General features: G+C 35.3%; 1 protein-coding gene across 1 annotated transcript in view; it reads left to right on the top strand.

Moving 5' to 3' along the window:
* LOC127674495 (heat shock factor protein 3) overlaps positions 1-11,168 on the top strand; it is a 48,603-nt gene extending 37,435 nt beyond the window's left edge. Inside the window, exons 9-12 of the mRNA XM_052170252.1 lie at positions 3,721-3,936; positions 5,594-5,693; positions 10,141-10,201; positions 10,891-11,168. Of these exons, the coding sequence (XP_052026212.1) occupies positions 3,721-3,936; positions 5,594-5,693; positions 10,141-10,201; positions 10,891-11,168 (655 nt within the window). The remainder of the gene's footprint in view (positions 1-3,720; positions 3,937-5,593; positions 5,694-10,140; positions 10,202-10,890) is intronic.
* The last annotated feature ends 4,101 nt before the right edge of the window (positions 11,169-15,269 follow it).

The following is a 15,269-nucleotide window of genomic DNA, read 5'->3' as shown; positions in this document are numbered from 1 at the left end:
AAAAGGAAATAAGTTAAAGGGCTTAAGATAAAGTTCATTAGTAATGTAATTGCCTGGCACACAGAATTCCCTAGATTGAATGACTCAACTCTACAAAAAATAAATTATTACACATTACAAATTTAATAAATGCAGCAAGTACACATTTGAATGAAAAAAGAGGACAGCAAACTTGATATTTTAGGGGATTAAGGAGAAGGCCCAGTGAGTAAAGGGCTTGCTGTAGAAGCCTAAGGACCTCAGTTTTGACCCCCAGCATCCACATAAAAGCTGGGCACAGGGACAAAACTCCATAGCCCTGGCACTGAAGGAAAGAAACAGCCATATATTACAGACTCACCGACCATCCAGCATAGTTTATATAGCAAACATTCAATGGAGAGACTAACCCAAAGAACAAGTGAGAAATACATTTGATATTGGCCTCAGCTCTCCACATTTATATGCATAGGCAAGCATACGTGCATATACATACTCACATCCATACACCACATACCTACTCAATTGTTATTAGGGTTTGTATATATTTTAAATATTATAATTATATAATTTCCCCCTCCCTGTTCCTTCTGTTAACCCCTCCCACATTACCACTCTCACTCACATTCCTGGGGTTTTTCTTTAATAGTTTTATATTTATATATTCATTATTATATAAATACAAACTACTAAATATGTTTACTGTTGTTTGTATGTATATGCTTTCAAGTCTGACAGCTTGGTATTGGATAATTAAGGGCTTCATACCTGGGGGAAGACTGATTTTCCCTCTTTCAAAATCCATTAGGTGTCTGTAATTCTTGTCTAGGCTGGAGCCCCGGAGATCACCCACCCCCATTTTATTTTAGCAAGTCTGTTGGTGATGGTCTTGTTCAGGACTTGTTTAGGCAGCCATTATTTTTAAGGTATAATGAGTATAGCTTCCCTGTCATTTCTAGGAGATACAATCTCACATAATATTTCTTGGTCCTCTGGCTCTTAATATCTTTTGGCCCCTTCTTTCACAGCGTTCCCTGAACCTTAGGTTCAGACATTGTGCTACAAATGTATCCTTTGAGGCTTTATACCCCACAAGCAGTTCTCTGCATTTTTAAGAACTGTGAGGCCTTTGCAATGGTTTCCTTCCATTGCAAAAAAAAAAAAGCTTCTTTGATGATGAGGGGTTAGAGTTATAAGGATTGTGGTATTAGGTATTTAATATATAGTTAGAAATATATTATATTATATATTATTAAACTAAATATATTTAGCTATATATTAAACTATATAAGTTTAATATATAGTTTACTGGCTCAGTAAACTGGTGCTTATTGGTTCTCCTTTATGATTCATGACTTTGATGGTTGGTAGGTGGTAGTTGGTAGGTGGATAAGTTTCTGATACCTGGCATGATTTCTTTCCTGTAGAGCAGGTCTTAAATACAATCAGACACATTTTAGTTACCACCAAAATGTGGATGCCATTATTTAACCTTTAGGGATATCCATTCACATTGGCTACAGGACTTACATCATTTTTATTACATGAATAATTTTCTATAATTTCTTTCTAAATGTCACATTTAACCAATATTAAATAAGATTATTTGTGTATGCTAATTTTAAGCATGTTTTATTGATGGGAGACAACTAGATATTAAGGTTTATTTTTTAAGCTTTTAAAGCATTGAATGTTTAGACATTTGTTTAGACTTTGTTTGTTTGTTTGCTTGTTTGTTTGTTTGTTTTTAAGATAGGTCCTCACCATGTAGCCATGTCTGTCCTAGAATTCACTATGTTTATCAGGCTAGCCTAGAACTCAGAAATCTTTCTTCTACTCCCTCCCAAGTACTGAGATTAAAGGCCTGTTCCACCATACTTGGCCTTGTGTAGACATTAAAAAGAAACTACTGGTATACGTGGAAGTCCAGATGGAGTATTATAAGTCTAATACAGGAAGAAAAGAGATTTATAAAAGAATTTCTAGCAAGGAGACTGTGAAAGGAAAAGCCTTCTAGTTACCATTTGGAAGGCATATATTTATGAAATAACTTAAGGCAATATCAAAAGGAAACCCAAGACAATATTTTGGTAGGAGTGAAATATATGAGGGAAAGGTCATTATAGCAGTAAGCATGAGTATACTACACCTAGGAATACAAAGGAGATTAGCAAGCTGCTAAATCATTTGTGTCTAACAAATGTGTTTTCTTAGAGCAAAATGATGAGATCATTTTTCAAGAACAAATTTAGAACAGCAGTTCCTGGAATAAATTTTTGTACAGGGATAGATAGATAGATAGATAGATAGACAGATAGGGATATATGATAATCTTAAAAACCAACAGTATGAAAGCCATCTGGGTAGTAAGTGTCATGTCTGCCAAGTGGATGGGGTAAATATTCATAACAGTAGGCACATTTCAAAATCAGAGTATCCTGAAAATCATTACTAAAGAAAGAAGTAAGTATATCTCAAACTTTATGGCCTCTAACAGCCATAAGATAAAAATCTCTCAAATATCTATAACTATACAAATGTACCTGAAAGTAAACTTGATAATTTGTCTTCTTAGGTTCAATGTGTAGGAATTCAAATATTTGAGAGATTTCTAATTTTCAATTCAGAAAAACATTATGGAAAATAAGATTACTAATCATATGAGTTTTTTAAAAGAAAAATTATGTACATGGGCATTTGCCTGCACCAGTTGTGCCTTTCTCATACTTCTTCCCATGGAAACCAGAACAGGGCCTTGGGTCTCCTAGAACTAGAGTTACAGACAATTGTGAACCAACATATTGGTGTGAGAATTGAACCCAGCTCTTCTGGAAGAGCAGCCATTGCTGTTGACTAGTGATCCATCTCTCTGCCCTCTGACTGAAAATAAATCATTAATACTGTGATGAAATTAAACTTTGCTATACTTAAATACTAATCAGTGAAAATTTTAGGTTGCATTGTAGCTTTTACATCTTTCCCTTGATATAACCTTAAATAACTTGTTATATAACAATCAAAGGACTATTTTATTTTACCTTTAGATTTCCTCTTTTAAATGACAAAATAGTCCCTATACTTCTTTGTCAATTAAAATTAAGGTGACACAGTTTAGTGCCAGTATTTATTCATAAATGATATTCAGTTGTATATATATATACATTATATTTATCATAAATACATTATATTTATCAAGTCATTGGTTAATTGAAACAGTGAAGATAAGATATATATGACTATACGTTATATTATAAAATTTATACATTTAAGTTTTATGTTCAGTTATTTATACTGCAGTTACTGAGTTATTTATTTACTGTCATAATCTTTTATGAGAGCATTTTCATTACCCCAGTGTGAGTTTTCATTCCCATTTATAAAACTTATTTTGTCTTTAAAATATAAATTTGACTATTCTATATGCCTCATATCAATAGAATCATATAAGTGATCTTTAGTGTTTAGTTTATTTCTCTTAGCATTTCTCCAATGTTCATTTATGCTTCATCAAGGACTAATAGTTTATTGTTATTGCTAAATAATCATTTGGTCTACAAAGTATGTTAGAGCATTATGTCATATATTATATAAATGAAGTTAAAGGACCACATACTGGCACAATATAAATTTTTGATCTGATTATTGTGAATCTGCTTATACAATATAAATGGATATACTATAGGCATTTGATTTGAATTCTTGCAACATGTTGAGTTAATAACTCTCTGCACTGTGTTTTAGAGAACACCCTAAAGTATTGGTTCAGGATAAACCTGTGAATGAAGAGTCACTGACCATTCAGTTGGATTTGACCATACCAGTTTTACCAGAACAAATAATTGAAGAATCTGTTGAACAAGAACCTAAGGATATTTCTTTGGAATTAGATCTTTCTTCTCAGGATTCAATTTTGATGAAAGATAAATCAGACAATTTAAATAACAATATAATTAACAGGTATTTGGTATCCTCCATCTTTAATCTAGGTACTCATTTACATGGTTTTGAAAACAATGTTTACTGGTTTGCCAAAAGAAGTATGATGTGATTAATGAAGCTTTCCCCTTAGATACTTCACTTCCTGACATTATCATTGCATCTCATGTATTACAGATATACTGATAATACATTTACTGTTTCTCCTCTGGTATTAAATGAGAAAGTAGCACTGTCAGTGTAAAATACTCCATCCTATACCTAATATTAGCCATGATACTAGAGTGAAACTTCCTTCTTGGAACTGAACTATCAGAAAAAAGAAGAAATATCTTCATTTCCTGAAACTTGAGCGTTGTGTATGCTTCAGCAAAAATCCTACTAAATTGGAGCCACAAAGGCTCCATTGTCAGCACAACTCTGTCCTGAGGATATCTGCCTAAATTTCACCTTCATCAGCAGTGCTTATAATTGTCTGTTAGAGTGTTTTATCATCTTATGTTTGTATAATTCATTACTGGCTCTCATTTATTGCATAACCTCAGAGGACAAAGATCATAGCTAGTTCCTGATATGCTTTATATATAAATATCCTCTTGACAGACACACCCAAAAGAGCTTCCTCAGCTTGACCCCAAACTAAACTGTAGACTCTTAGACATGTGCATAAAGTAAGAACTCTAGACACTAAAATAATCTACCTTTTAGTGTACTGAATCTCACCAGAGCCATAACAAACCACGACAATGGCAATATTGACTAGGATGATTATTTTGAGCTGGATTAACATTGACAAACTTGGCTATTAAAGCTGAGTCCAAGATCTACAAAATTAAGAAAAATATAGGGAGAGACAAAGGGTTCTTCTGCTATTAGCATACAGGAATTTAATAGCATCTTGAAGTCAAGTTGAGTATCGATATTGATTGTCATAATTGATATAAATACAAATGTTTCTCTGAACACTAGATTGCCTAATGAATGGCAAAATGCAGTCAAGAACCTCAGAAGGAAAGTAAAAAATGTTTAACAACTTTGCTTACTGACAGCTAATATGTGTGTCCCACTTACTCAAGTATGTGACTCGTCTTTTGATGAGATTCTGACTGGATGTTTTCCATAGAGAGGAATCAAGTCATTTTTAAACCTAAATCTTAATATTTACAGTATCATAAACATAAAAATATTCTAGTCATTTTGGGTCAGTTAGTAATATTGTTGTGGTGCCTTGGATCTTAGTTTTCTAAGACAGTGATTTATCATCTTTATTTTGTATTAAATGATCAAAACACAGTCCTGTGGCTATTGACAGCTCTTTTGGGTTGAAAAGTACTCCCTATTTAGAAATGGACTAAGATGATCTTTTTCTTCCATCATTGTCTGGTGTTCACCAGGTTGAAAACTCTGAAATTTCACTGAGAAGTGGGCTACTCTGTGTTATTACTGCTGTATCTATTCTGAAATATTACAGCAGTAGGCTTTATAGTCTAGAAATGTGATATCTGTAACTGAAAAGTACAAAAAGTGAAATATTGGCTTATGATTTCTTAGTTAAGAACCTGGCATAATCTTTTCAATTTACTGTCAGTTGGATTTTTCTGAAAGGTTGTTTCTTAGAAGTAATAATACCATGGTTTGCATCGATGTTCACTCCCCATCTCTGTGTCTTTCATTGAAGGGATAAAATGAATGTGCATCATACTGAAGGAAATTTGTTAGATCTAAATTCATTACTATCTAGGAAGGCATTGAATTACGACTCTGATCATTTCAGTGAGGTAAGCTTATCAACTCAAATTTGTGACTTTCCTGCCGTTTTATTGATTGCTCAAAAAGTGGAATGATATATAAAAATTAGCACTGAAAATATCAAGCTTTGAATGTAAGAAAACTTGTGTTTTTACCTTGGCTTTTCCAATTCAGTATATTTAATGTTTGCCTAGTTAAAAAAAAAAAACAAAAAACATTGTTTCTCTTGCTTATAGCAACATCACAATTTGTCTTTACATGATAGTTTTTCTTTGTCTCATAATTTAAAATAGTAAATATTAAAGTATTCCATGATATAAGGTTATGCTTTTTGTTTTGTTTTGTTTTTTGAGACAGGGTTTCTCTGTGTAGCTCCAGCTGTCCTGGAGCTCACTCTGTAGACCAGGCTGGCCTCGAACTCAGAAATCTGCCTGCCTCTGCCTCCCAAATGCTGAGACAAAAGGCTTGCGCCACCATAGCCCGGCTGGTTATGATGTTTTGTTTATGTGATTTTATGATTCCAAAGTTCCTATTTTCACAGTATGTACCAGTGCTGTACAAAATGTCTTATCATGATATCCAGATGTTTACATGTGTATTTATGTCATTTCATTTAGAGGGTCTTTCTTATAATTTCTTTTCACCCTGTCTGTTATGAACTTCCTATTTTAATGAAAAAAAGAAATATGAAACTTTACTCAATATGGGTATCATGGTAGAAATCAATATAGATCCATGTCTCTTCTTTTTATGCATCATCTGTTCATACATTTACTGGTGAATATTGGCATAGTAAATTATTAGCTGAAAATCTTTTCCATTAAATGAGTGGTATAAGATTAAGGTACACTGTATTGTCTCATTGACCTATTTGCATTTTTCTCAAGTGCCTTATAATACATATTAACTACAAAACCTGTCCAGCACATTATATTTTCAAGATTTTAATACTTTAAGGTATTTATACATTAGAAACCTGGCTCATCAAATACAAATCCTTTGTTCACACATTTACAAAATAAGTATGGGTAATTAATAATTGGCAAGCTTTATACAGTGTCACAATTATTTATAGCATACACACACACATACAGTCCCAAGCAATTTCAGGATGCTGATGCAGGAGAAACTCTTGAGTCCAGGAGTTCAAGGCCAGCCTAGACCATACAGTGAGAACTTTCACAAAGTTTTATTGACATATGCTTCTAAACGAATTGTTGTTTCCCTTGGCAATTGGTTTGTTTATGAGTTACACAAAGGAGAGTCTTACCATATCCAAATCTATATGGTCATAACTGGGAGAATTTAATTGGCTTTTACAATGTGGATATCCTGAAACAGCAACTTTTCTTGAGAACTTGCCTCAAGTGTACATAGGATGACCGAAAACAACCTAATATATTTGTTAATATTCTTTCCACCAGCTATCAATTGCAGACTTCCATGAGACACTTTCTTTTTTAATTAATTTACCAACTGCTGTCCCCCTCCTAGTTCCCCCTCACAGAGTCCTTCTCCCATCCACACTCCCCTTTGCCTCTGAGAAGATGGGACTCCCCTGGGTATCTCTCCACCCTGGTGCTTTCACTTCTAACCTTGATTCATTCTTTCTGCCATGCTCCCCTTTCATCTCTCTCCCTCTCTTTTTCTCTCTTGTGCCATTTGCCCTAGCATTCCTCTTCTGCTTTGTCCTATTGTCTTTCCCATGCCAATCCCTTAAAGCCTCTTGAATTACTTTTTCCATTCTAATGGACCCTTTTCTAGTTTCTTGACCTTTACCAATATTTACTTCTGTTATGATGCATCTATTTAACAGTTAGAGGCTAGGATCCACATATGAGAAAGATCATGTGATATTTGGTTTTCCAGTTACACATATTCTTATAAATTTAATTATTCTTTATGACCAAAGTAATTCATCGAGAGACACATTACCCAAGGAGGGAATGGGGAGTAAGAACAGGACTGAGCTAGTAAGACTGACATAGCATTAGTATCACATTACCTATCTTTCACCCATTGGTTTTAAAGAGACAGAATCCCGACCCTTTTTCTTATGCCATAACTTTATAATTGTGTATGAAAACATTTCAAGGGAAAGTCTGCATTTTAGTCTCTGACACTGCCAGATATCTGACTACTAAATGTGCTTGTGTATTAATATTGGATCAGTAACCCAATTTTTATCAAAGAAAATTTGAACTTTTATTCATTATTTTATTTATTTATATTTCGAGTGTTATCACCCTTCCAAGTCTACCCTCTGCAAACCCCTCTCCCTATCCCACATTCTCTTTCCTTTTAAGAGGGTGGTTCCCCATGAACACACCCACTCGCAGCTCACCCCTCCAGCATCCCCCTTCATTTGGGCAACAAGCTACCACATGTCGAAGCACCTCCCCTCCCACTGATATGTAGCAGGAACCATGTACCCACCCATGTATACTCTTTGGTTTGTGGTTTAGTCCCTGGGAGCTCTGTGGGGTCCAGTTAGTTGATACTGTTGTTCTTCCTATGGGGTTGCAGTGCCCATCAGCTCCTTCAGCTATTCCCCTAACTCTTCCTTTGGAATCAGTCAAATTATTGGCTGTGAGTATCTGCATCTGTCTTAGTCCAGTGCTAGCAGAACCTCTCAGAGGACAGCCATACCAGGCTCCTATCTGCAAGCACTTCTTGTCATCAGCAATAGTGTCAGGGTTTGGTGTCTGCAGATGGGACTGATCCCAAGGTGGGGAGTCTCTAAATGGCCTTTCCTTCAGTCTGCTCTATATTTTGTCCCTGCATTTTCTTTAAATGGGAATAATTCTGCGTTACAAATTTTGAGATGGGTAGGCGGCCCTATCACTCCACTGGAGGCCAGCCATGTCTATCTGCTGGAGATGGTATCTTCAGGTTTTATATCCCTGCTGTTGAGTATTTCCGCTAATGCCATCCCCATTGGGTCCTGGGAGCCTCTCACATCCCTGGCATCTGGAACTTACTAGTAATTCCCCAAGTTCCCCACACCCCATTGCTACTTATTTCTATTCATTCTCATGGCCCTCTGGACTTTTCTCTTCTCTTCCCATACTTAGTCCTGCCCCACCTCTTCCTTCCCCCTCCCTCTCCGACCCAGGTCCCTCCCTCCCTCTGCTTCCTGTGATTATTTTGTTCCCCCTTCTAAGTGAAATTAAAGCATTCACACTTTGACCTTCCTTCTTGTTATGCTTCATATGGTCTGTGAATTGTATTGTGTGTGTTCTGAGCTTTTATATATTTCACTATATTATTTTATTATTATATGTAATTAATAAATAATTACATGACTTACCTCCCTGCAGCCCCTTTCAAGTCCTATCAGCAAGGTTTTAGGTTATGAAATAGCTATAGGTATTTTCTGGAAATTAAAAGAGAAATACAAAATAATTGAGCATCTAGCTTTTTTAAACTGTCTTTATTAAAATCTTCGTCAGCCTGGTATGGTGGCATATACGTTTAATCCCAGCACTTGGGAGGCAAAGGCAGAAGGATCTCTGTGAATTCTAGATCAACCTGGTCTATGGAGTGAGTTCTAGGACAGGCAGGACTACATAGAGAAACTCTGTCTCAAAACAAACAAAGCAACCTTCCTTGCTGAGTGAGGGTGGGTGCATAGAACAAGTTAAAGGGATGGGACTTTGGAGGGGCTGGAGGGAGATAAATCATGTAATTATATATTAATTACATATAATAATAAAATAATGGAATACATAAAAGAATAAAATTAAAAGAAAATCCTCACTTACTTACAAATAATAAGGAAACACAATTCCTCCTAGACAACTGTCTTTAAAAGTATACTCAGATCTTTCTCTTAATTTAGTAAAATCTTATTGTTGCTGTTTTAAAAGAAAAATAAAACCTTATCCTCTCAGAATGATTTCTTCAACTAGGAAAGCTGTATAAATGGAAACATTATTTTTCATCATTAACCAGTAATGGGGCTAGACTCAGAAAATTCATTCTCGTTATCTTGTTTAGACAGGAATGATTTGAAAGAAGTATTATTTCCTTTTTGCCAAGCATAGTAGTTGGTTTTGGTGAGTCTCATTATTCAGGTTAAAACATGCATTTTCATATACAGGATATACTGTGCTTCCTTCTGTTTTGTCCAATAAATACTGGTAGATATTAGTTCAAGATAAGTGAAAAATAAACCTACATGGTATACTTGGCTGTAGGTGTACTGTGAATTGTTATTTTTCACTTCTGAAAAACAGCAGTTAGAAAAAAAAAAAAACCAAATTTTAGAAAACAAGATAAACAGTAATGTCTTTTCTTAGCTGTGTTAATCTCTCAAGAAATATGCTTTGGGTGCAGAGAATTGAAAGTGGGGCCTAATATTTGCAAAACACACCATACTCTCAGATCCTCAAGGGAAATACTTTATCTCAGTTATTTAACTTCACTAAAAATGATATTCTGATAATGATTCTAGTGTTTTCTCTTTTGGCTCAGAGTCTAAGTCTAATGAAAAATGAAGAAGAGAAAAGTCTGCTTGATCCCAATGGGGAAAAAGGTACAAAAGAATATTTATAGAATGATCAGAAAATATACGTCTTAGTTCCAGGCTCACAAACGACTATCCATATGATCCTTCACAAGCCATTTACCATTTGAAAGCCAAAGTCGATTTGTGTATAAACTACTTTTTTATATTATAATTTATTTCAAATAAGATTATATATAGGAAAGGGCCCTGATGATGACTATGTAAACTTAAGGGAGAATATATTGTTGTTTGGTTGATTTAAAAAGCCATGACAAAATATCAAAAGGATACAGTATAAGGGTTTTTTTTTTTTATTTTTCATGTGACATTAAAATTTCATTTTCAGAAAATAAAGTCATTTACTGCTTACTAAGCGCAGTCATTCACAGTTAGCCTTATATTTTATGGATAATGTAATCTACCATATTTATGTTCTATTGGTTAGTACATCCTTAATTCTAGATGTGTATTTGGATGTAATCAGATCTCTTTTCCTATACAGAAGTACCAAAATTTGATAGGCTATAAAAAGGCTGATAGTTTCTTCTAAGAATAATAGTACATTCTTCTTGGGTAAGATAAGCAAACTGAAGAGTGCATAACTCAAAAGATTAGCATAACCATGAATCATTTAACAGTGTAATACTTATGAATTATATTTTGTTTTAAATTTTCTCCTCCTATATTACATGTAACAAAGCACTGTCTCTCCACAGACAAACGTAAGAGACAATATATGGAGAAACCTGAGTTTTTCCTCTTGGATGGGACACCAATATGTGATTTTGGAGAAAATCTTCAAGATTATGACATACTTTTGGATGATCTGAAGAACCCACCAAATGTCATATCAGCTTTATGCGACCATGATTATGTAGCCTCCAATATTTCTACTCCACAAGAAGATACTACTGAAAATGTTATTCCCCAGTTATATACAGAAGCCAGTGGGGAATCCAGCATGCTTCCTTTTTTCTTTCTCAACCGTTACTAATATTTTTTGAAGAGCATATTGACATCAATCTTCTGTTACTATTTATTTTGAGTCTCAATGAATCTCATTTCCTCTGTGGAAATAGTCCATGACTGCTGGCTAGGATAGCCTCCCAGTATCTAGACAAGCTTTGGCAACTAGGATAAAATTCAGACCACAAGAAAACATAAGGAATATATCCAAATTTTAATATAATGAAAGTTAGTTTTTTAAATTTTTTTACTAATGTTCTAATACTTTGTTACTAGAACAGAGATTAGTGTTATTGCATTTTTCTAATTAGAAATTTTCTGTAGCTAGATTTTGTTTATAGTAAATAATTATTACAAAGTTTAAAAGCAAGGTTTAGAGTTAATGAAAATGATGTTAGTCTTAGGTTTTACAGACATATTTATTCTATAGCTTTCCACTTTATTTCAGTCTTACACTATTTTTAATTCCTAAAGAAAGTTAAAATTTCAGCAGAATATGATATTATTTCTGTATAATGGCCATCTCATATACAATCAAAGTCAACATATTGACTCCCATCTGAAACATTCAACAAGAACTACAAGAATCAAACTCTAGCAAACGCTTTCTTTAAAAGCATGCAGAAACCCAAGAGCAAGATTTATTTGAAATTAGGGTTAAAAATTCAGTCAACCATTTCACAACTATATTTGTCATTTTCACAATAATCACTTGCTATATCATTATTCTTTGACAGATATGTAATTATTTGATAGAATATTTATCTTTCAAAAATAGTATTGTTTTTCCTAAGCCTGGAGCAGTTTTCATACAAACTATTCCAACACCAACTTTCATACCGTAGCACTTAGAATCTAAAGTTAATCTGTTTAGTTGAAGAAGCACTTTAGACTATGTTTAAGGTTTTATGTTAGTAAGCTGAATACTAAAGCATCAAGCTTCTAAAGGGCTCAGTCTGTAACACTTTCGTACTGCTCTATTCTACCTGCTAAATGGTCTACAAATATAATTGGTTTTTAACCCTTTTATTTTTCAAAGTTTAACATGTTCTTCAGTAGGCTCACTAATGAACTCAGCTTTTAACAGGAAGGGGAAATAGATCATTATTTTCAGTATGTATTTTAAATGTGTATTTGTTTAAATAAAATGGTTTGTGTAATTTTGAGACTTCTTAAGGAAAGCCCAGATTTAATTTAGTGATGGATGAAGCTTTTGATATGCAGGAGTAAACTAGAGTATTTAAAAAACTGAAAAACATCTTGTTACTGTAATGTTATTTAAGTCAATAAAGAGTTAAGCATACTTCTCATGGCATCATATCATTTGTCGCGAACCAGGGTCTGTGGGACAATAAGGAACGAATCTTCTAGGCTCCATGTACATGTACTAAGGAGAATGTGTGACACACATACTGATTTGTGTTTGTGCTATTTTCACTTCAAAGATCTTATAACTCATAGGGAGGAAACTTGGACTTGGTACTGTGATTTCTGACTTCATAACCCATGTGTTCTAGAGCAACATTGTGCCCTCTGCATGCATATTACATCCACTCCAACTCAATTTTTAGCATATTTTGAAATGAGCTTACTAACTAATGAGTTTCCATAAGACTTTTTCATGTATCCTTAGTAATAGTGAGTTAGCCACTCACTACCCTTTTCTCCCATAATCATTGGGCCCCCATCTCCATTTAATTCTCCTTTTTTATTAATTAATTTATTTATTCACTTTACATCCCAATTGCATCCTACCTTCTTCCAGTCTCCCCCTCATCTAGCCCCCTCTCCTTCTTTTCTGATTATGGGAGACTCTGGATGCCTACCCACCCCGGCACATCAAGTGCAGGACTGAGAGCACTTCTCTCCCACTGAGGCAAGATAAGACAGGCCAGTTGGGAAACATGATCCGCAGACAGGCAACATAGTCAAGGACAGCCCTGCTTCAGTTGTTGGGGAAGCCACATGAAGACCAAGCTGCACATCTGCTACATATGTACAGGGAGTGGGGAAATGGGGCTAGGTACAGTTTATTATGCATGCTCTTTAGCTAGTGGTTTAGTCTCTGGGAATCCCCAAGCGTTCAAGTCAGTTGACTCTGTTAGTCTTCTTGTGGAGTCCCTATCCCCTCCAAGTGCCTCAATCCTTCCTCCGACTCTTCCACAAGACTCCCTGAGCCCTGTCTGTTTGTCTGTGGGTCTCTGCATCTGTTTCAGTCAGCTGCTGGGTGGAGCCTCTCAGAGTACAGTTATGCTAGGCTGCTGTCTGTAAACATAACAGAGTATCATTAATAGTGTCATGGATTAGTGTGTGCCCATGGGATGGGTCTCAAGTTGGACCAGTCATTGGTTAGTCATTCCTTCAGTCTGTGCTCCATTTTTATTCCTGTACTTCATATAGGCAGGAAATATTTGGGGTCAAAGATTTTGTGGGTGGATTGGTGTCCTTCTCCCTGGCTATAGGAGGTGGCCACTTCAGGTTCCATATCCTTGCTGCTAGGAGTTTCAACTAGAGTCATTCTCATAGACTCCTCATGCCTCCCCATCCCAGATCTCTGGTACACCCTAGAAATAACCCCTACCCACCTGCCTAGCTCTGATTTCCATTCACTCTTCTCACCTTTCTCCCTGGCTTTCCCTACACCTGCTTCCCACCTCACCCCTGTTTCCTTTCCCATAACTTTTCCCACCCAGTTTCCTCCTTCCATCCACCCTGAGGACTATTTTATTTCCCTTTCTGAGTGGAATTCAAGCATCCTCCCTTGAACCCTCCTTGTTATTTACCTTCTTTGAGTCTGGAATGCACCGTGGGTATTCTCTTCTTTATAGCTAATATCCACTTATCAGTGAGTGCATTCCATGCATACCCTTTTGGGTTTGGGTTTTAATTCTTTAATTCCCAATATTTCTCCTTCTTCCTACATTTTATATACTGGATATTCTACAATCCCTCCAATTAATTTGTTTTAGCTATATTGTGATATGGCAGATTTCCTAATGAGTTTTCATACCCTCTTCCTTTGTGACTAGCCTTCTCTTGCTATACATCTCCTAATTCCCCGCATACTCCAGTGTCTCTGCTGGCTTAACTGTGCACTCCTAGAAAAATCCACTTTTCTGTTTTTGTCCTTAAGTATAATTAGATGACTGTTAGTTATTCAAACAACTGTTAGTAATTTGTACCCTTGAGCTGTAGCTTGTCCTGTGGATCACTGTTGTGGTCTGTACACTTTATAGTTGGATAGAACTACTGACTGCTTTTCTAACATGGCACCTTGCTTCTGATACTGAGACCTAGTGCTAAGGTAGGAGGTTTCCATGTCAGTTCTAATTCAAGTCTTACAAGTCCTCTATCTGAAATGTGTGGTGTCTTTAACAATATGGACTTACTGTCAACTTTTAAAAAGCAACCAAGGGTAACAGCTATAGCCTATATTATTTTGTGAGGTTCTTGAACTCCTGTGACTAAAGACTACTCAGAGAGATTTCCATGTCCGGCCCTGGAGATTTCAATAGATTGTCTTTGAAACTTGGGGGTAGGATTATCATTCCCAATGATGTAACTTGATTAAGTGTGCATGCATGTGTGTGTACAAATATATAGTATATATTCACCTCTAAAGAAATATATATGTGTGTATTATATATATATAAATATATATATGTATTAGAGATGAATACTATTGTATTGTGTGTATATACCACATTTTCATTATCCACGTATGAGTTGAAGGAGAGTTGTTTCCATGTCCTAACTGTTGTAGATAGAGCAGCAATGGACATAGATGAGTAAATATATGTAGAGGTAGACATGGAGTCCTTTAGGCATATGTCAAGGAGTGGGATAGCTGGGTTATATTGTATATTTATTTTTAGGTTTTTGGATATTTTTCATTCTGATTTCCAGAGTGTCTGTGCTAGTTTGCAATCATATCAACCGTAAGTGAGAGTTCCCTTTTCCTCACATTCTCTCCAAACTTTGTTTTCAGTTAGTTTCTTGAACTTACCCATTCTCACTGGTTTTTAGCTAATGATATTTAGCATCTTTTTAGCCATTGAAAACTCCCTTCAGTTAAATATTATCTTTCAATGGGGTTGTTTACTTGATTCTTAGAGGGGTTTGCACTAAT

Source organism: Apodemus sylvaticus, chromosome X (genome assembly GCF_947179515.1).
Source record: "Apodemus sylvaticus chromosome X, mApoSyl1.1, whole genome shotgun sequence".
Taxonomy (NCBI): Eukaryota; Metazoa; Chordata; class Mammalia; order Rodentia; family Muridae; genus Apodemus; species Apodemus sylvaticus.
The sequence above is the reverse complement of the archived record's forward strand: the minus strand, read 5'-3'. Positions and strand labels throughout refer to the sequence as shown.